A 22,367-nucleotide genomic window follows, 5' to 3' on the forward strand; every position below is an offset into this window, starting at 1 on the left:
CCATCCATGAGTCTCCTATAACTGGTTATTCACTGCAGTTGCTGTTACACTGCGTCTCAGTTGCTGAAAATAGGCTCCAGGCCGAAACTATAAAATGTTAATCAGAATGAACTCTCCTATCAGCTACTGTCCCCCAGCTACTAAAGGCAGGACAAAGTACATACAAATAGCTCGAGGGTAAGCCATCGCATTTTTGAGCGGAACCAGCGAATGTCAGCCTGTCGGTAATTTTTTAAATTGAAAAAAGCATTTTTACCAACGAGAAAGTAAGAGCATTTTATTTTTGCACAGGTCCCTTCAGGGGCTCCATAATTTTTCTGCATTATGTCCGTGACAAAAAAAATAGGAATCCCACACACGAATCAACCACCCAAAGGGGATCAATACAGTCAAATCTAATTCACAAATTAATGTGATGCATGGGAAGTACATATATAACATCCTGCAAATATCGCCTATTAACCTACATAACGTTCACCACCGTCCAGTATGCCGTTTATTCCTTTACATTGCGTTTCTTCTGGCTATACGAACGGCACTGCAAGGTTAAACGAAAATGCGCACTTCTGTTTTGTGGCCCTCAGCGCCCCCTAGCGGCCTCATCTGCGACACACGGCTCACATGACCCGGAAGCGAAGAGTAATTACGTCAGCCTGTGGGCATTTCCCTTTCAAGCCGGTGAGCATGGCGGTTCCTGCAAGTGGAGCTTCAAGACGTTTGGTGCAGTATGTAGTAGTCCGGTCGGATCTGTTGCGCACTATGGCATGGCCTTTAGGGGCCGTCATCACACAGTGCTGCCACGCAGCAACAGCGGCAATTCACCTGAACTATGACGATCCAGATACGCAGGAGTACTTGGCAGAGCTGGACACCATGCACAAAGTCGTGCTGGAGGTACCCCGCTTACGCTCGACAGCCGGCTGGTTTACCCAGTGGCTTGATCCTTAGCCCTATTAACGCATTATAAGAATATAAGCGGGTTTTAGATTCGAGTCCTGTATTTTGCATACCAGCGGCTCTCTCCAAATGTGCACTGGTAATGAATGAAGTCAGTATGAAACTGCTAACATGTAATGGTAGTCTTCTGTGTTTCTGCAAAACAACGCCCCAGAGAAATTGCTGGCTTTTCTCCTCGACTAACCGTCTGTTTTCTGTCCTGCAGGCTCCGGACGAGGCGTCTCTCACTAATTTGTCGGAGACGCTGCGGGAGAAGGGGGTGGCTCACAAACTGTGGATCGAGCAGCCCGAAAACATACCTACCTGCCTGGCATTAAAGCCCTATCCCAAAGACGCGGTGCACACATATCTACGCAAATTAAAACTCTTCAAATGAAGTGGAAAGGACGGAAGGGCAGCTGTCATTCACATATCCAGAAGGTATCCTTATGAAAGGGCAACGCAGCGTTAGTGCTCCGCTCTGGCCTCGCTGATCTGAAACATTTCTGGATTTTTTATAGAGGAAAAAGTGAAATCATGCACCTTTCTGATGTCCTTCTTCCCAAGAAGCAACAGATATTGCGATGCAGCGATCTTTGCACATTTAGTTCTGTGATCCTTTATAATTTTTGGAGAAAGTGCATCACTTCCGTATTCTCACGGGGGGGGGGGGGGTGAGAGATTTTCGGAAATGTAAGATAATAAACAGCCTCAAATGTGTTTCTTGCATGTATTTTTCCATGCATGCTAAACATAGAGGCAGTTTAATAAGTGTTGGTTATAAAAATATTTTTGTACTATATCTCAAAGTCCGCAGGTGGAGGTACAGTTTACTGTCTCAGGTTACAGGAAGCATGAACTGGATGTAGCATTGAGGAAGAGAGGGGATTTTATGTTCGCATAGGCCCGACTTGTAAAATCTCCTGTACACTGTTCAGATTTACTTAATTTGTAATTCAGTTCACATGGAGCAAATAGCTTTATTTTTCATAAATATAAAAATCCCTTCAAAATTGGATTGTGATTCTAAATCACTGCCTGCTTTAACACAGGGAAGTAACTGACAGTGCAGTCAGCTTGGATGGGTTTCACTGATTACCAAGTCCTGAGGCTTTTGAAAACCAAAGGAACCATAAATCATGTTGGAATACTCTATACACAAGGTAGAAACCCTGGCATTAATTAGTTTGGTGTATTTATTTGATTTACCAGTAAAGCCACTGATATGAATGAATCTCTTCAAGAATAACCAGACAAAGCAAAATGCTCTGACATCACGACAAACACTGAACACAAGTGATGGAAAACTCATGTAGAATGTTGTGTGCCTGCTGATTCCTCCATACCAAGAACTTCCTGAACTGTCACAAAAGCGTTTCAGAATCCTGGTTCTGGAGACCTGCTCCATGTGCACCTTAGCCTACATTTTCAGTAATTAGCCTAATTAAGAAGCTGTAGAACAAATGGCACGATAAGTCCCTTATACACACCAGGTGACTCCCCATGCGCGTAAAGGAATAAGTAAATATGTGCTTTTTTTGTTTTGATTAACCATGACATACCATACAATTCATTGTTTCCTGTGCCCCTTTAAGTCATAGATGATAAATTGGTACATTTTAATTCTTCAATAATTTCAAATGGGAAATACTTAAAAAGGGACAAAGTGCTGGGGAAGTTTCAAATGTAATCCGTTACAGACAGAGGTGGCAAGTTCAGATCCAGAAAGTACAAATCCAGACCAAGGTTTTGTTCCAAACAATCAGCTGAGTACTCTGTGACTGTGCCTCTTTATACTCAACTGGTTGGTTGAAACAAAACCTTGGTCTGGATTTTTACTTAATTGACCTGAACTTGCCACCTCTGTCTGTAATGAATTACTTCTGTAACTTCCCCAACACTGGCACCTTTAATTTATCACTGCCTGAATTGGGCCGGAGCCCTGTGTATCTTAGTTCTTTCCGTTCCACCACAAATGATTCAGCTCAAGAGCTGTGTGGTAATTAGTACAAGGAGTTGAATCAGGTGTGTTAAATGAGGGGAAACCCAAAAATGTGTAGGGCTCCAGCCCCCCAGGACTGGAGTTTGACACCTGTGCACTACAACTTACAACTCTGAACAGGTTACAACAGTTTTTAGGCATATGATTCATAATGTCATATATTCTTAGTAAAAAAAAAAATCTTTACAATCCATTCTTCAGCATAGGCAATTTCCATTGTATTCAATAGTTTTGTTTATAAGCCTCTGTCTTAAAGCAATTTCATCCAAAGCACTGCTAGAAATTAGGACACATTAAGTAGGAAAGAAGTTAAAGAAGGGGAGGGGGTACAGAATAAATGTTAAAAATCCTGTTTTTTAATGGTGCTTTTATTGCAATGTGTTGTATTCTCACATTCATGGATATTAATGAGATTTGTTAGTCATCATTTCCTTCGAGGTCAACGTTCTGACCTGATCCCAACCTTTTCGACCCACAGCAGTGGGCTGGGGGGGGGGGGGGTTACGGAGTAGATGTATGTGTCCTCGTAGCGTGCCTGCTTCTGCAGCCACAAACGTCCGTCACAGGAATGAGGAATAAGACCACTTCAGTCATTGTGAAACACAGTACGTCAACCTGCAGTGCATCTCTGCAGGTGCCGGACCAAAGGTGTGACTGATTGTCTACTACTTCATAGGTAAGGTAGGATTTTTTTTCCCCAGATACTGAAAAAAAAAAGGAACGAAGAAAAAAAAAAAAAAAAAAAACATGCATAAACTTCCCAGATACATCTTCATTCATCATGTCCCACACAGCTTCATGGTGACTTTGCCTAACATTACACAATACCCAAGTGTAATATACAAAACTGGACAAAGTGAGTAAAATGTATAATATTTATAGATATATATATATTTATTTATATTAACTTTACAAGAAAAAAATGGAACCTTGTTTCAAGAGATTGCTGCTGTTCCAGGGGGCAGTCGAGGGAAAATCCCTCAGAACCGCAACCATTATCAGTATCAGTAAGGCAGCACGTACAAGAGATGAGAAGCATTTGCTCCTAAGGTTCCCGACAGTGAAGAAACACTACCTGTACACATAGGGGATCACTCAATGTGGGGGGTGGGGGGGAATCAAAGCAAAACGTTATACAGCAGGCAGTACGTTATATATAAGAAGACTTGGGGGGAAAAAAATACGTATGTGTGTCGGCAACTATAAAAAGAATATATTACAAATCCTCTGGAAAAATTAAACATAAGCAGCAAACTAGGATGATGAATTGGTAAAAAAAAAAAAAAAAAATCAGGAATGTTTTCAGATACTATAATAAGCATAAGGGTAGAAACGGATGGATGGATGGATGATGGCAGAGTAAATGGAGATATAGAACGACAAGCAATGCAGAAGGCCTGAAAGGAGAGTCCAAGCCTGGGAGAGCCATGGATTCACCGAATGTCCAAAAAAAATAATAAAATGCAAGGGGGGGGGGGACCTTCCTTTTCCAGTGTACAACAGGACATTAGCCAGCTTTTACAGAGCCTGAGAATATTTTTTGTATTTATTTTTGATTACATTCTGGGGATATTTGAAATGCAATAATGATCTGATTTTAATGCAGATACTTCTTGCAATGGCCTCTTTCCTTTTTTAAATTTCAAAGGATATAAAGTGCAAAAAACTAGATTGTATTTCCTGTAAATGCCTGGAATATTTAAATTTCAGTAAAAAATGTATGTAAAATACAGCATATTCATTTTACAAAGTTAAATGTAAGAAATTCTCCATTAACAAGAAAAGTTTAATCAAACTGTAAAGGATCGGTCCTTTACTCTATATGCACAAAATATGTACAAGAGGCACCTCAAATTTGGTATAAAGTATTTAGCTAAGTAAATTAAAATATTTAACAATCTGCATTAACCTCCTTGCAGAAACAGTTCAGAAACACAATTTCCAAACATTTATGAAAACAAATTGAATTTATTTAAGAAAACTGTCAATTTGTATAGCTCCAAAAAGGTATTTACCGAGAATGCATAGTGTAATAAAATATTTCAATTTGATTTGTTACATTTTAAGTCCTTGTAATCATGCTTTTAGTCTTAAAGGTGCATAGCTATCTAGAGATTCTGCTACTCCCGTCAACAGTGAGTGTGCCGACCATCTGAAAGTACTTTCGATGCTGCCCCGCAATAGTATTCGGACTGCTTTAACTGGGAAATGCGGAATATATACAAACTGCTAAAGTCACTTGCCAGTATATTAGGACAGCGGGAGCTGAGCACAATGTTGCCATGCTTTAACATTGGGGGGGGGGGGGGTGTTTCACTGCTTATACCACATTCCACTATTATAGAAAAACCTTTTCCATACATTTTTTTTTTGTATTTTTGAATGCTTCATTTTGCATTCAATAAACAGACTTGCATATGAGATATTTGCCATCTTTAAGCTTTGGTCATTACAACTAAACATGCAATCGCCCTGTGCCTGGAGAACTGCACCTCTCAGACAATAAAGGAAATAAGATCAGTACTGGTGAAGCGGTCGGCAAAGTCCCACCAGAAACATTAGCTACCACTCTTGAAAGAAAGGTTCCATTTTCTTATACCAGTTTAAACTTTTGACAACATAGACAAATTAAATAGTATGGCCTTTTTGAAATTAACCCGTACAAAAGCCAGTCCATGCTGCTTCTCTCTCAGTAAAATCACATTCAGAGGTCGCTAAACCATTCTCTCGCAAACAGAGTAAATCTTAACCCCACAGGTAATGTGCAGGCATCTAAAGATGAGAAGAAATAATTAGGACAATTTTTGTTTTCCATTTAAAACAACACATACAGCATTAATCACAGAGGCATGCGCACACACCCGCATACACATACACCAAAAAATGCTGGAAGCAGATCATCTGTCCACAAGGACTTTGAAAATTTCAGACTTCGAGCAAATTCATGTTTCCAATAACAAAATTCCATTTGACTTCACCCTAATGGGAGACCAGCTTACAGGCCAATATGAAAGATATATAGTTTAAAAAGGTAATAGCTGGATTTCTGATTGATAAATGAGTTGCGATTCAAAATATATTCCATGGCATTTTTATTCCCAGTTGAATGGCAAGGAGGGGATGTATAACAGTATAAGGACTGCACTCTGAATTGCCTTTAAACTCACTTTACCATATTACATTAATAAGCCGATTTCCTACTGAGTAAGCTGCAGGAAAACGCTCTTTCTGCTCTTCAATGACTGCTTCCACTTTTTTCCATGTATCTGTATTTCCTCTCTCACACACGTGGCCTTTAATGTCCTTATACTCCTGCAGTACAGCCTACTACCACCATTTCTCTATTTTAAAAATGATACAAATAAATAAATATAGAAAACAACATTCATAAACTGTGTTATTGTACTTCGTTTACTCAGCGTTAGACTGCCCCAAAAGTTACTGTTCGCTTTATACAGAAAAAAAAAAAACCGTAGAGAGCACTCTGGGAAACTAGGGAGTGGCAATACGAAATACAAGGACAGGAACAGAAAAAAAATAATAAATCACACCAAGGTTCATGTAGGACCATAAAATGCTGCTTTTCTGAGCATGTTACACCAAAATTAAGTTATATTCTGCAAAAAAAAAATGCAGTATGAGGTTCTTCCATGGCTACGAGCTAGGAATTCGAAAAAGGACAGGAACCAAAGAAATATGGGAAATAAAAAAAATCCAACAGATATACTGTTTTCTGGAATAACGAAGGTGACTTAAGTGCAGTGGGCCGTAAGTGGAGGGAGTATAAGGACCGCAGCCACCAAATTTATATACACAACCCGAGACGCATGCAGCCACTCCCGCGCATGCAGCCACTCCCGCGCATGCAGCCACTCCCGCGCATGCCTGCACACCACAACTGTACACAAAGTGAATCACAAATTACAGAACATTGTTTGAGGACGATCAGAAACAAAAAAAAGCGTGAGAGTTGCGTTCGCACAAAAAAGGGATGAGTATCCGTAATAGACGTGTTGGCCGGTGCCCTTTGCTGAATCACCTTGTATATACACAGTGAGACCTCTGAGGCTATTTGGACCATAGAATTACTTTTTTTTTTTTTTTTCCTTTTTTGATTTTTAATATTATATATATATATATATATATATATATATATATATATATATATATATATATATATATATATATATATATTAAAAAAAAGCATTTCATTAGTGAGACTTACTCTGTTACCCAGAAAGGAGCCGGCAGGGGGTCGGGGGAGGAATAAATTAGATTTCCATTTCAATGTCATAATCCAGCTGATCCTACTTTAATTAACCAGATCTCCAGAGTGCTATTATTGCTTGTTAGTAACCTCCTCGTTCGTCTTTAACGTGATGTCAATCTTCTGCGGACACGTCTCATCGCCAAGGTTTGTCAGTTATAGTGTTTCGCCGGTGTCAACAGAGGCTGGTGCTGATTGACAGTATCTGACTAGGCAACAGTAGTCAGGTGAGTAGTTGTAGCTGCAGTGAGGGCTAGAGCCCCGGCAATGACATCCTCACTGCGTCAGCTCCCACATGCAGCGTCTGTACACGCCTTCGGATTTAGACGACTGACGTTCAAAAGTAAGAAAAATCGGCACCTAAAAGTTTACATGTTTACCGTTTGACCTAAATCAATTACATGGTCGGTTAATTATGTAAGACTGTGACAGCCCGAGTTGGACGACCAAAAAGCCAGGCTCGCCAAAATTTCAACATTCAAATTCAAAACAATCTTCTCCTTGGAGACTTTTTCCACACAAGACGAAAGTTTTGCTGGGTAGAAGCTGGAGTCTGATTTAAAACACACTGCAGCAGATCCTGTTTCTTGGCTTGGATCAGCTAAAAATGATCATCATTTTCATTATTAATATATATATATATAAAAAAAATCCTGCTTCAAACCCAAAAACATCTGTCAGCTTTGACTTGGAAAATGACTGCTGTCTCAACGAGTGAGTGACGTTTTAAAAGAAAAGCAGAAAGTGTTAGTGCATTCCAATCTTGTCCATTGGTACTGTACAATACTATCGACCTGCATGGTATGTATGGCGAACACTGATAGGCCAATGAGATCCCAAGTGGCTCATATTCACAGCTGCTTTAAAAAAAAAAAACAACAACAACAATAACAACATTTGTGTCGGACAGTTTGAGTCTAGTATCTATGATCCCCCCCCAGGAAAACCCTGGGGCAGACAGTGTGCTACACTACAGTCTCCCATCCTGGCCTTTCTTGTTCTAATTCACCAAGAAAAAAATAAACAACAAATAAACAGAACTGGGAAAGATCTCCCACCAGGCACTGCAGTGGAGAGCCAATCAGCGACAAATCCAGCTGAAACTGAGCTTTCCTCACACGATGGGAAGAGGGTGGTGGGGGGAGGCGGGTAAGCCCCCTCTAAAAAGTCCCCCCATCATGCAGTCAGATCGGCTGGCCAGGACCGCGCCGGGCCCCAGACCCTGCCTTCGCTCTCCGTGAAGCGCTGCAGCGGACTGGCCAATGAGGCTCGCCAGGCAAAAGGGTCCTCCTTCAGGCTCGGGGAATCGGCAACACTTTCCTTCTCCTGGCTGGGAATCGCAAGCTCTAAAGTAGGTAACCAAGAATGAGCGCACCACCTGCAGCCTAAGACGTCCAATCAGCCGTCTATCCTCCCCCCCTCCAAGCCCCACCAAAAAATATAATTTCCTCAGAATCCATCCTGCTGGAAATTAGAAGCAGACTTGTAAAAAAATATAAATATCTCACTGTAGGGCAGCACTCCCCAGTGCTCAGAGTGTCACTCGGTTAGGAGCTGCTGCAGGAGGCTTTTCTGCTGAGACTGGGCGCTCTGGGTGGCTGCCCCCCCCTTCTGTGATGCCATGGGGCCCGGCTGGTTCAGGTAGGAGTCGCTGCCCACCAGGTTGACGGTGCACTGGACATCAGCAAACACCTGAACCTGCTGTACCTGCAGGGGAGCAGATGGCACAGCGGGAACCATCAGCCACGCTTGGTCTGGTCAGAGGGAGCCTGGTGCGCGGCCTGCTGGTCAACTGTCCATGCAGCACCAGTCCAGTTGAACTGGGATTCAGCACCATGGACAGCCACCCACCTGACCCATGCGCGGCCTGGGTCAGCAACAGGATGCCACTTTGTGACCTTATGTCTATAGACAGGGAGTCTGACCGAAACATGGAGCCTAAGGTACCAAAGCAGTTATAATGGAATGAGACTGGTCTTGCTCCAAATATCTAGATGAGTAAGTACTTAAATCTGAGGCATGCAAGAGACCATAAAATGTAAACTTCCACAGAACACTCAGTAATATGCTTCAAAGATGATTAAATTCTTACTTTCCACATTTCTAAATGTACTGGGCTGAAGCTCACATGCTGCTCACCAACCTGATCATTACACATTGGGCTGATGTTGCCCAGGTTACTGTTGCCCATGCCGACAGAAGGTCCCATGGGAGTCAGAGAGCCCACGCCGCTAGATCCACCCGCCATTGAGACGGTGATGCTCATGTTGTTGTACACGCCCTGTTGTCCAAAGGCCTGGGACGGAGTCTGTCCGGACTGGCTGTACATACTGTCAATCAACATTAATGCACCAGTCAGGCCTTCGCACTGCTTAATGTTGACATGTCCCACCCCCTCTACAGTGTTTCTACACTGCTGCCATACCTGTTGTTCCCCATGCCTCCTTGCTGCCAGCTCTTCATGTCAGGCGACTGGTAGCCCATAGAAGGCTGCGTCTGCGGGAGCAGAGGTGTCTGCGGCGTGGACATCTGTGGTGAGAGGAGGGGGCTGGTTGGGCTGAGGGCTGGTGCAAAAGGTGGCTCCCCCTGCTGGACCAAACCTGCATGAAAAGACAACTCAGCTGAACCACTCTGCAGGACCATGATCAGTATTTTGCACATGCTTTGCAGGATTTTGCCGGAAATGACCAACGGAGATCGTTAAGTTCTGTAGCAATTGATTTTCAGGCATAATATGCAGAACAATAAAAGCAGGTAACAATTCAAAGATAAGCTCTCTTGGATCTGTGAAAAGTGAACAGGATTGTTTCAGTGTCTCAACCTCATCTGGAGCCCACCACAAATTGCTGATTAAAACAAATTTTTATTTTTTGTCTTTAGAGGTTGTAATGACTGTAGACACCACAGAAATTACATCTGCATCTGATTTTCACCCAAAAACACATCACAGAATAGTTCATTAAATTCCTTCATTCAATAGTATAATATTCTTGGCCATACTTTTTACAGCTCAATAATTCCCCAAAAGTGTTAAGGCTCCAATTTCAATATGTCTGACCCAACCAGGGCTTATAAAATGAAATCTGGAAAGTGTCATGCAACTCTGGTGGCAATAAGCTCAATGACATCACCTGGCTTCCTCCTTCATTAACACTGTTCTGTGGATTTGCTTAATGGACATTCTTTTCTTTTTAAGATCTGAACCCCAGGCTCGCTAGACTCTGTAATACCCCCCCTCCCCCCCAGGGGGTGTCAGTTTTGTTGCGTCGGCTGTTTTTCAGTCCAGAACCACCCAGCGAACGCAAGACCCAAAGACCTCGCCGGGCGTCTACTTCCGACCTGAGCGATTCGATTTCACGGAACTCACACAACACAGCTAGTGGCGGCCAACCTGCCCACATTCGGCAGATGGTCTGGCGCTAATTTCAGACCGTGTGCACAGTAAACAACATTAGAACAAACACTGCTGCTCATGAGGTGTAACACCTTTACCCATTAAGCAGAAGGTAAATATTTACCCCTTTCATTTCAGAAATATGCGGGTGACCTGTGTGAGAGAACACTAATACCCGTGAAAGAAAACATTTTAATTTTTTTAAGTGCTCATAAGGTCATTTCGTTCCTGGCAATAAAACGTGATAATATTGTTACTGATGGTGCATAAAAAAAATGACTGGTAGCAAGAGAGCAGACTCACCTGCTCCTGCAAACTGCTGGAAGGGGGCGGGTTGTACTGCGGAGTTCACCACGCCACCAAACTGGCCCTGCATGCCTCCCATTATACTCTGGGATACCACAGGCCTCCTGCTGCCCATCTTGGGGTCTGTCGGCACCCCTCCCATGGGATTAAAGTTGCCGGGTGAGCTTGGGGGGTTTCCTGGCCCGGGGCTGTAACCTGTGGGGTAGGCGAACTGCGGAGGTTGCTGCTGCTGAGGCTGCTGGGGGCCCTTGGGGCCCCCCATCGGCCCTGGCGCCATGCCCTGCCTCATCAGCATGGCCTTCTGCTGCAGGAGCTGCCTCTGGCGGTGCTGGAAGCTGTAGAGCTCCCGCTGCCTCTGCGCCATCATCTGTGCGTTCAGCGGTGGCTGGAAAAACAGAGGATGGCGAGTTGCATTTCACATGAAGGCCAGTAGGTGGAGCGGTAGTTAAAAGGCTCTCGTCAACCTATGAGGGATTTTACTTTGCGTATATCCTATTTTATTATCATGAAAAGTTTTGTTTTATCTACTTGGACAACAGGCTGCTGAAGGTTGCAGCAAGACAACAGCAAGAGCCTCTCAGATTTCATAACTGCTGCCTTGAGATACGAGCTGCTTCAGAAAAACTGCACAGCAGCACAAAAAAAGTCAGGAGGACTGTAGGATAAACAATTGTGTCCTTTGGTAGAGCAGAATGGAGTAAAATAGCAGTGCTTCACTCATTCCAGGGGTAAAATAGTGTAGTTTTCTCGTATCCCATCTTGCTCACCATTACAGAGGTAAGCACACAAATGATAAACACACAAATGAGGCAAAAAAAAAAAAAAAACAGTCCGGCCCCGGTATCTTCACACCTGCGAGGGCATCTGGGGCTGCTGCATGCCCTGTCGCATGCCCATGGCAAGATGCCCTGTCCCTGGGAACTGGCCGATAGCTGCCATCCTGTTCTGGTGCACGATCTGGAAGGGGAGCACGGGGACACGGGGCAGGCTTTCACTCATTCTGTATCGCCATTTCACAGAAATTCACAAATATTCTGCTCAAGTCGTTTGTTTTCAGCTCATTTCTTGCATTTCATGAAAGAATGATGCCAAATTACTCAAAATTCATTACACTCAAGTACTTTGATGCCATGTTAAAATACAATTCCTATGGTTCTCAATCAGTGGATCACGACCGGAGGGGCAGGAACAGGACTGAGAGCCATAGAGATTCAGACCAGGAACAGGATGGAGAACCATAGAGATTCAGGCCAGGAATAGGATTGAGTACTATAGAGATTCAGGTTTCCCCTACTGGAGCTTGTGAGAACTGCGCCATGCGGCATGGCGACCTGTGCTGTTGTCTCACCTGCTGCTGGCCTTGCAGCCTCTGCTGTAGCTGCATCCTGAGCTGGTTGGGCACTCCCTGCGCCCGCGGCACGCCTGGCCGCAGTGCCATGCCCATGTTTCCAGGGAAGGCCCCACGGGGCGAGCAGAAACTCATGCCCTGCTGCTGCGGGCGGCTCACGTCCTGCGGGAACTGTGAGGAGCCAAGAGGGAACTGCGGCTGGTACGCAGGCAGCTTAGGGTCCATGGGCATGGGGTTGGAGGGCAGGGGCTGGGCAGGGTACTGCTGGGACAGGGGGTCCAGGCAGCCACCCTGGGGGAATGACAGCAACACCAGCACACGTGACCCATCGCACCCGACAAACAGCCTGTTCACCCCCTTTCCGTCTGGGAAAAGGTTCTGGGATATTCAGTCTACCATCACCACCAAGCCCTGCATCTGTTCATCCCAGTACCCATGACAGCCACTCCATGTCAATCAGGCTCCCACCTACCCCAAAACACTGACATCAGTCTGTCCATTTGCAGTCACTGTCCTGCACCACTGCTTACTTGCATTTCATTGCTGATGTCATTGTATAATTATGTGTACTGTCGTGTATTTTTAATTAACCCCCCCCCCAATATTTCTTGCTTTTCCTAGCTGTCTGAACTTGACAACAACATGGCTGGTTAGTTCTGGTACCGTCAGTACCCATGGCAACCACTTCAAGGCAACCTATGAGGGATGTATGCCATACCAGGCAGGGGGGGGGGGCGTTTTGATGTGACGTCACTGTGCCATCGTACAGTACGCTAGGCTTTACAAATGTTTTACACCGGGCCACTTGCTTTCCTGTCTCCGGGAAAGTACAGGTCAAGATTTTGCCCATAGCACACAGCCCTTGTAACTACGCCAGGTTTCTGCAGGCCGTTTTCCATCCATCAGTACTGGATACTTGGTACAAAGACAAAGAAACTTATTACCCAACACTAACCTAACAATAACAATTACAGCCCAGTCTAACACTGATTTTGCTGTCCCGTCCCATTCTAAATCCCAGCCTCCGTCTAGCGAGCTGCACGGGCATGATATCTATATCCTCATGTTCACCAACAAACCAATAATACAGCGCAAAAGTAAATTTAATATCACAATTATTAAATTACTGACTTGGCGCTTATTCAAACCAAATTATCCAAGCATTTTTATTGTGAAGGGGGGAAAAAAAACCCCGCAGAATTCATCTGAAATTCGCAAAAAAAAAACATTGCACAGTAGCGCATTTCTTGTGTATTTAGACAAATTACTCTTCAGCTGCCCTGTGCAGCCCAGGCTACACAGCACCAGCTGGTGTTGGGGTTAGAACAAATAATTTAACAGAACAAAATGACTTATAACTAATATAGCAGATGTAAGAATATGCATATATGAGCAATCTCATTACAGTTAACGTGGTGTTACCATACAATTTATAACCATTCCTGCGGGAACGCCGTAAAGATCATCTCCTTTCCAGCCGTTACTGCGGGAATGTTATTTTTTCCTCCCATTCCCACAGATTACTGTGTATATCTGCAGTATTATCACTTTCCCCATTCTCACGCAGCCTTCCACCTCCAACCACACCCCTACCCCACTCCAGACCAAACCCCCAGTACCAGCTACACCCTCAGCTGTGACACCACCCACAACCCACAACGCACCTGCACCAGCTTATCGATGCCCAGTGCTCGGTCCAGTTCCGCCAGCTCGCTCTCGTCCGTGCCACTCAGGAAGGACACTAACTGGTCCAGCAGGGCCTTCTCATCACTGCGTCCCTCTGGGGTGGTGGGGGGGCACAGCATGTCATCCAAGGTGCTGGGGGTGCACTGCCTGCAAAGTTAGCGGAGCACAGAGAGGATGGAGTCTGAGACATGCGTGCCAGGCCCAGGTCCACAGTGCCAGGCCGGTCGGTGGGCATACGCACTCCTGAGTAGGCAGAGGAGCCTGAGGGGCCCCTCCCATGGCCGCGTCAAATGGCATAGGCTCCGTCAGACCCACTGGTGCAAACGCCTGGGGGCTGGTTAGCTCCAGTTTGGACACCCCTGCGGGGGAAGGGAATACAGTCAACGGCATTCTGGGTCCCAAAAAGCCATGCAGCTTGCAGTCTCTGCTTCAGGAAGCCACTCTAATGGAGGCTAATGAGGCTTATAAAAAGGCCTGCTTGTCTGAAAGTAGAACGCCAGGAATTGCCGTGGCCCTCTGGGATCAGGACATCACCGAGGAGCTCGGAGGAACCTGGCGCGATCCAGCGGAAGACAGAACCGGAGGAGCGACAGGTACCTGCATCGCCGCCGCCAAAAGGCGCACCGTGAGCCGGGTCCGGAAACGGGCTGCCGCCTTTGCTAGGCTGGAACGGGTCCGGCTGACCCCGGCTGGGGGTGGATGGGCTGCATAACTCGAAAGACGGCTGGAAGACGGAGCCGTCACCAAACCCTGCGGGAGAAGCCGCAAAGAGGCGCCGTGAGACAGAGCGGGAGTCGGGAGTTTCCTCCCACTGGCATGATCCGGTCCGGTCAGGCCTCTTACCGCGGCTCGGTGTGCCGGGCAGCTCCTGCTTCATGCTCACACCCTTGGGAATGTTGGTCTCTGGAGGCTGGGATGCGGCGGGGTCCTCCGGCTGCCTGGCCACGGGAGTCGTCCTCTGCGGCGGGGGCACTAGCTGATTCAAGGCGTCCAGGTCAGCGGCGGAAAACTGCGATACAGAGGGCGAATGTCAGTACTGCATGTGTGGGGTACAGCCCATCACACCAGGGACCGGGGGGTCCGTACCGGGTTGGCGGGCTGGTCTCCAGGCTTTGGAGAGCTGGTGGTGCCGCAGGTCCCCTCCCTCTTGACCTCGGTCTTGACCCGTACCGTCTGCAGGGAGAGGAGGGACGGAGGTGGCAGGTTCTCCAGGTCCTTCTCGTCCGTGTCCAGGAGGAAGCGTAGCAGCTGGTGGTCCTGTGGCGGATCCTGAGATTCCCTAGCGGGGCTGACGGGCCTCTCCTTTTTAATTTCCGCGTCCTTCTGTGCGGCACCGACGGCCAGGCCAGAGTCAGACCCGCCCTCGCTGGGCTCCGTGGGGCTGCTGTCCTGTAGGAGGCGGTGCAGGATCTTGTGCCGCTCCGTCAGCGAGCTGTGGGAGGCCGGGCACGAGCCGGTCACCGGGGGCGAAGCCGCTACAGACGGGACGCGCTCGGCCGGACGAGCGGCGCCGTTGTCCAGGAGCTGGTTCAGCAGCTTGGGGTTGCCGAGCGAGGGCGGGGCCTTAGCGGCATCCTCGGGGGGGCCCTCGGGCGGCTTGGCGGGAGGGGGGCGCACCGGAGAGCTGGCTGGGGTGGCACCCTGCCTCTGAGGTCGTGGTGAGGGAGTGGAGAAGCCCAGGGACGCCCCGGTCCCCTCGCAGCCCGATAACTGCCGAGTGAGGCCGCCTCCGCTTCCGCTCGCTGCTCCCGCGGGGGAGTGCAGGCCTGGCGTGGAGGGTGAGAAAGGGTTCCCGGGGACCCGCGGACTACCCCCAAGGCCAGGGCTACCCCGTGGCGGCCTGGGGGACATGAAAGAGGTAGGGGTCGCCCCCAAGGGGCTACTGAGAGGAGAGGGGCTGTTGACCTGCTGGGGGCACATCCTGTTGGGGGTCAGGTAGCCGGCTGAATGGCTGGTGGGCGTGGCCGGCCCGGTGCCGCCGCCGTTAAGTTGCAGGCCGAGGCCCGCGGCCTGGTTGAGGTCACTGCTGGGCTGGACAGCAGGGGAGCGGGAGGGTTGGCCAGGAGTCGGACTCCCGTGCTTTGGAGGAAGGCTGGGGGTAGTGTTTTCCTGAGAGCTAGCAGTGTTGTGTTCCCTGCAGGAGGCACACAGGTCCTTGTGAGCACACGCCCCCCATCACCGCCGCGAGGTTGGCGATGCGCATGACGGACGCGGTCTGCCGGTGGGCACCCTACCTGTCGATGGTGTGGATGCCCATGATGAAGGGCTGCACGTCGGGGTTGGGGGGGCAGCAGAAGCGGCAGCGGGTCTGGGCGCTGAGCGTGGTTCCGTCGCTGAGGGTGAAGCGGTACACGGGGCTGATGGCCGTGCCGTGGGTGATCACTGAGCACACACACAAATGCATGGAAAGATGCTCAGAATGACAACTCCGGGCTTTTATACCACTGCCCCTCATATCTATCTCCACACCAACAGGTGGCGCCACAGAGCTGTAGCAGCACAGGTCAAAATGACACTTTACATTGACCAAGCTTATCCTGTACACCTCAGAAAAGATCCCTGGCTTTTAAGCTAATAACTGGCTCCGCCCTCCATGGCCCGGACCGGTGGTATCTAGGCCCTTCAGTCTCACCCTCGTGCAGCATCTGCTTGGCGTGGGATGGGTCCTTCCCCTGCGGCTGGAAGAAGGCATAGATGCACTTCCGTACCAGGTCCTCCCAACCGGGCCGGCCTGTGGCCCTCAGTGCGCTCGTCTCTATGGAGATGATCTTCCCTGTGGGAGGGGTGGGGGGAGCTCACAGTTAACACACAATGTGACTGTATCAGCGGTGGAGTCAATTCAAAGAGACATTTCACAAGGACAGTGTTTAGGATCTGCACGAGCAATGCTGCAGCACACTCAACTTTCCTCTGGACAATGTCTGCATGTCAGTGCTTATTTCTTGTTAGACTCTCGCACTACCTGCCAACTGTACACCACAGATTGTAGTTACATTGACATTTAGCATCATGCCAACAACGAGGACTATATTCATGGTGAGAGTATATGGATAGTAAAACAGACGAACAATCAAAAAGATTGAAACTTCATAAATGATTGCAAAATGTAACTAACAGCACACTACAGATATTTATGACTACTGTTATGCTTATAGTTTACAGCTGGGCAATACTGCATTTCACTGAGCATTATACCAAGTACAATTGTGAATGAGACAAAAACGACTTTGAAACTTCAAACAGGGAATGACAGTCATTCTGATCATTACAGGCTGACCTCCAGCACCATCAGAGATACCGGAGATAAGAAAACGGTCCCGGACTCATTCCCTCATCACGTTCCTGACAATCCGCCGCACGGCAGCCCACCTGTGGGGTCCTGCTTGGTGATGAAGGACTCTGTGTTGACCGGGATCTGCTGGGAGCGAGGGGAGCGACAGGCGATGCAGATGAGGCAGCTCTGGAGGTCTGCGCAGACGAAAGGGATGGGGGGTTAAGGACTTCGCTAACAGACGGTAAACCAGATTAAGGCAGCACTGAAGTACTATGACCAGCCTGGTGGGATGTATGGAATAAAAGGTGTGCAGGTCTTCACAAACATGACATGGCAAGTAGAAAATGCTTTTATACACTAAGAAATGAAAAGTCATAAGGGGAGACTTTTCCTGGGCGCCTGAGGAGAAGCAGACAGCGGGCTGCTCGGAGGCTCACCCTCGCCCTCCTCGTGTACCGCCCGGGGCTCTGGCACGGTGAAGCACTGCATGACCTCGTACTGCTGCCGCGCTTCCAGGTTCTCCGAGTCCACCTCGTCTGGCGGCCGCTTCAGCATCCGGCAGTTAAAGGTGTGGCCGTTCCTGCGCGCACTCTCCTGCGGCCAGGGCACCCCGTTTACTGCTCGCGTGGGTGGGGGGAGATGGAGAAACACATTAGGGGGGGGTCGTCCAAAGCATATACAGCACCGAAGGCCCTGTTGTCTGTTTCTGTGCACTAAGCCAATGTCATGTTAACTGTATGTGTAGCCTGTCTGGTGAGAGTTCCAGGACATTCTCTCTCAGCACTTCCTAATTAAATAATTAGATTTACTAATTAATTTAGTAATCCCAAGCTGGTTGTGAGGGCAGGAAAGAAATTCAGTGGAGGCCAGAATTACAGACTCCAGCATGAGAGTTTGAATGGTCCAAACCACCAGTGGGTGTCGTCACTACCCACCCCAAAGTGATGGGGGGGGGCTTACCCAGGCTCTTGGGGAGCAGGTTGCGGACGAAGTCATTGTGGTCGCCCACGTGCAGGATGCTGTAGACGCTGGAGGTCATCAGCTCCTCCTGCGTGTAGCCCAGGTAGGCCGTAACATTCTCGGAGACGAAGACGATCCGGCCCTCGCGGTTCACCACGAAGAAAAAGCCATCCAAGGCCTTGGGGAACGACACAAACAAACACACAGACACAGACACATGTTGAGATTGAGATTAACCCACAAATTCTCCCTGCATTTTCCTTATTTTACACAGCAAAATAAATTTCCTTATTTTACATTGAAGGCAGATTAATTTTCCCTATGGCGATCCAGGTTCCTCACTAATGAGCCTTATTCCCCAGTGTAACACCTCACTGCTGTTAGGCACGCGAGACCCTCACTGACCTCCAGCAGAAGAGGACCCAGGGCCTCCTTCTCCATCAGGGCCTGGCTGCTGGACGACACGTCGCTCTTCTGCACGTCATCCTCCATCAACATCGCTGCCTTTTCTGCAACAGGCCGATAGGCACGCGTGCCCACACACACACACACAGGCTGTCAGAACAGATCCCATCAGTTCCCGCATCGGTTTCACGAAGTCAGAAAGGCCCACATACTGCCGAAGGCTACAACTTATACACCACAACAGGCAACAAGCGAATCAGCGCCAAAGCATGGTGTGATCGTAATTACCCGTAAAGTCAACTGTGACGTGAGGGCCAACTGACCCGAGTTCATGCATAAAGCACAAATCAGGCATGTGGAAAAGGAGGCGGAGCAGAGACAAGCAAGAGACAGAGGGGTCTACAGGTATTTCTTTGACCTTATTCTGCCATTTCCACGCCTCTCGGTTTTCATTTGCATTATGCATTTTCATTTTATACAAGTTATGGCTAGCAGTGCTGACCGATAAATCATATTTTCATAGTCATCGTGATACAAACATGCACGATAAACATATCACAACCCATTGCCATGTATAAGAAAAATCATTTTGTTTACACATGCCACACATTCACGCTCATCATGGACAGTTTTATTGGTTATAACCCTATATTTGGATCCATAGCAACAAGTTTTATTCATTATCATATATAAAATACTAGGGATTGGCTGATCAACATTTTGTCAGTTCTGATCCGATTACAATACACAAAGGCTGATACCGATACCAATACAAGACCTATTTTTACTTTAATATTTTTATAATAAATATAATATATACATATTCATACTTAATACACTAGTAATATTGTTAACTAGTAAATACAAATGAAAAAAAGGCATTAAAAGCTTTAATTAGGCTACTAGAAACATACATAATGTACTAACTTCGTTCCACCTCATTTGTACATCTTGTTTTTAGCATTTTTGAGGCATTTGCAGTTAGATTCGAATATCTTCCAAGCAAGGAAACGCAAGGATAAGCAGCCCCTCGTGTATCGCGATTTTCCACTAAATGCTACTTCCACCTCTCAAAACTTTGTTTTTACAAAGATTGCAAACTGTTGTGCTACTAGCTGTTGTTAAAAGAGTGAAATACTTCTAGATCGTCACCCCCTTATCCAATGTTCTTACACTGCTCCTGCTGCAAAGGGTATGCACATGACGTCATAGATGGCGGAAGTCACTGCACTCACACCCACTGAGTGGACTGAGCTTGAGTGGCAGTGTTAGCATTCAGCTTGAATACCGGCAAAATATCTCTAAAGTGGGAAAGAACCGTTCTGCGATTGATTGTACAAATTAATTTAACAAGAAGTAGGAGCTCTCTTTACACAAGTATAGGGTGTGGATCGGTCACATATGGCTGATACCCGATCTGTCAAATAGATATGGATCGGCGCCGGTGCTGATCTGCACGTCTATAAGATACGTTTACCAATGTTTTAAAAAATGTGTTTTTATTCGTTATTAGATATGGCCAAATATTTTTTTTCTGGTCCAATCCCGATACGGATATTGAAATTTTGAGTATTTGCCAACCACAGTACCAATCTGATATTTTTTCTCCTTCATGAAAAACTAAGCATTATATAAGATACGTACCAATACATTTCAATAAACATAGCAAGCTACCTGCATTTAGTGTTTGTAGCCGCGCTGTTTGAATAACTAAGAACTGGAAAATCCAATGGTCATGTTGCTTAAACAAAAGCTATGCCACTACAGTAGAGGAAAAAATCCACAGCCAACATGATTTACACAAAATCTGCTTCTTTGTTTTATTTAGTAACAGAAGTATTTCTTAAAGTGCTAATTGTGCAATCTGCTGACTAATTAAATATGATAAAAAATCAATCATAAAAATATCATTGCATACCCCAACTAACCATTTCTAGTTAAAAGGGATACACAACTCTGCACTACAAATTGAGCACTTCTAAGTAGTAATTAAGCAAACTTTAGAAAGACTACACGTCTGAAGACCTCTGCTTAGAATACATTTTGCTGTGTTCAGGCATAAGGAAAATCAGCAGTAGCTTTGCATACAGTGCAGTTTTACTTTTTCTTCCTCTTTCAGCATAAAGTACCTCCTCCACATTCGAGAGGGTTTAGGGGTTCCAGCAAATGTGAAAAATCACAAATAATACTTGGGCAGCCCCAACCTCAAACCAAAACAGTCGGCTACCCTGAATAATAGCATAAAAAGTCTATTTATTACCAATTTCTAAACGCATTGTGCTGTACGCTTTGCATGACAAATTACTTTGTCATTTCATATCAAGACCATGTTCACAGAATACACACACACACCATCTAAATTATGCCCCTGTACTGCTTTATGCACCGGGAGCACTATGTTTTGGACTCATTATTAAAAATGCAAAATTAACGACACCGAAAAGTTTAAAAGCTACTGCAAGAAACACGAGATTCCGTTGTCACAGAGACAGCTAACACGTGAATGAGGCTGGCTGCTGAGACAAAGGTGTGGGACGTAACCAGGCTAAGACTTTAATATCAAAAGATGTAGCATGCACTTAAACTAATAAAAAACATATATTATTAAAATTTATATATTACGTGATTTTAAATGCTAAAATCATTTTCAGTATTGTTTTTGGCTTACGCCCCCACCCCCATATCGAATCCATCTCGATTAATTATTATTAAAAATCAAATACATTTAGCTTGATATTACAACCGACACATTATATTATGGTTTAACAGACCTGTTTTATTAGATTATTATTGTATATTCAGGTCCTTGGTGACTGTAATGGAAGACATTAGTCATAGTAAGCTGCCATGTTTAATCTATATTTAATTACTGAAGTTGTTTTCTGACAGGTTTATTTCAAGAGATGTTTTGCTGAGCTTAAGAATTTTTTTAAAGGGAGCAAGAGAAAATAAATTAATTTCTTATAGGCAATGTTTTATTTATATAAATGTTTGATTTAATTAGTTGGGTATTCATGTATGATTTGTTCAATAAAAGCATGTTAAAATTGTTTTACATTTCTTTATTCAGTGGGCATGGGCAATTCAATGTTTGCAGTCTATGTTACCAGTGCACCTATTAAAGCAGAAGACGTAGAAGCTGTAACTTCAATATTTATCGCAAGTCGTCATCGCAGATTTTTTTTAAGGAAATTTTAGCCTTGGTGACCTGCCACACTTTGAGGTCTGAGACCCTTGCTCTTTCGGTAAGTCCCATCGGCTGGTGAATAACAGGCACCTGGTACCAAAGCCCTGTCTGGCATGTATTACCAGGGTGCAAAGGTTGGGGGGAGGGGCCCAAACATGCAACATGGTGCTTACAAACCATAGAACCACAGCTTAAAACACGGCCGTCAGATCGACATATCATAATGAGTCATGTATGGCTTTTAATAGGCTTGAAAACGGATATGGGGAGGGGGGATCCCTGCAGAAGCAATTGTATTTTTTTAATAAAACATCAGGGGTTCACTGCTGCGACTTCAATCAAGGTACTCAAACCATTTTACAGAATAAATCAGCTGAAAAACAAGAAATGGTATAATTACAAGCTACTTCAAAAGAATGCATACATTTACTTAAATTTAGGGCTGGAATAACAAGCAAAGCGTACATCCATAACCTGTTAAAGTACGGATTCACTGCGCAGTTCCTTCAAAGACGAATGCTCTTTAAGAGTGGGAATGTTTTATAATGCGATAACATGCAGAGCAGACTGCCTGCAGCGGCCGTACCAGTGTAACAAGGTTA

General features: G+C 46.0%; 2 protein-coding genes across 2 annotated transcripts in view; one reads left to right on the forward strand and one right to left on the reverse strand.

Moving 5' to 3' along the window:
• Positions 1-638: 638 nt before the first annotated feature.
• On the forward strand, positions 639-1,952 carry ptrhd1 (peptidyl-tRNA hydrolase domain containing 1). Its single transcript, XM_023831547.2, has 2 exons — positions 639-894; positions 1,163-1,952. Exons 1-2 carry the CDS (start codon positions 685-687, stop codon positions 1,331-1,333), a joined length of 381 nt encoding a protein of 126 aa, XP_023687315.1. The 5' UTR covers positions 639-684; the 3' UTR covers positions 1,334-1,952.
• Positions 1,953-3,288: 1,336 nt separating this feature from the next.
• ncoa1 (nuclear receptor coactivator 1) overlaps positions 3,289-22,367 on the reverse strand; it is a 43,871-nt gene continuing 24,792 nt past the window's right edge. The window contains exons 4-21 of the mRNA XM_023831587.2: positions 18,579-18,682; positions 18,174-18,351; positions 17,651-17,830; positions 17,309-17,407; positions 16,572-16,712; positions 16,174-16,321; positions 15,026-16,073; positions 14,783-14,948; positions 14,537-14,689; positions 14,181-14,298; positions 13,918-14,086; positions 12,254-12,544; positions 11,758-11,862; positions 10,903-11,290; positions 9,631-9,805; positions 9,349-9,535; positions 8,714-8,912; positions 3,289-8,551 (exon numbers count right to left, since the gene is read on the reverse strand). Of these exons, the coding sequence (XP_023687355.2) occupies positions 8,745-8,912; positions 9,349-9,535; positions 9,631-9,805; positions 10,903-11,290; positions 11,758-11,862; positions 12,254-12,544; positions 13,918-14,086; positions 14,181-14,298; positions 14,537-14,689; positions 14,783-14,948; positions 15,026-16,073; positions 16,174-16,321; positions 16,572-16,712; positions 17,309-17,407; positions 17,651-17,830; positions 18,174-18,351; positions 18,579-18,682 (3,818 nt within the window). The 3' untranslated portion in view covers positions 3,289-8,551; positions 8,714-8,744. The remainder of the gene's footprint in view (positions 8,552-8,713; positions 8,913-9,348; positions 9,536-9,630; positions 9,806-10,902; positions 11,291-11,757; positions 11,863-12,253; positions 12,545-13,917; positions 14,087-14,180; positions 14,299-14,536; positions 14,690-14,782; positions 14,949-15,025; positions 16,074-16,173; positions 16,322-16,571; positions 16,713-17,308; positions 17,408-17,650; positions 17,831-18,173; positions 18,352-18,578; positions 18,683-22,367) is intronic.

The sequence above is a fragment of the Paramormyrops kingsleyae genome, chromosome 19, assembly GCF_048594095.1.
Source record: "Paramormyrops kingsleyae isolate MSU_618 chromosome 19, PKINGS_0.4, whole genome shotgun sequence".
In the NCBI taxonomy this organism is placed as follows: Eukaryota; Metazoa; Chordata; class Actinopteri; order Osteoglossiformes; family Mormyridae; genus Paramormyrops; species Paramormyrops kingsleyae.

Bases quoted from the DNA above. Each gene is read 5' to 3' on its own strand.
- ptrhd1 (XM_023831547.2), top strand. From the start codon at position 685: ATGGCGGTTCCTGCAAGTGGAGCTTCAAGACGTTTGGTGCAGTATGTA. The intron at 895-1,162 runs GTACCCCGCTTA...TCTGTCCTGCAG, and splicing joins TGCACAAAGTCGTGCTGGAG to GCTCCGGACGAGGCGTCTCT.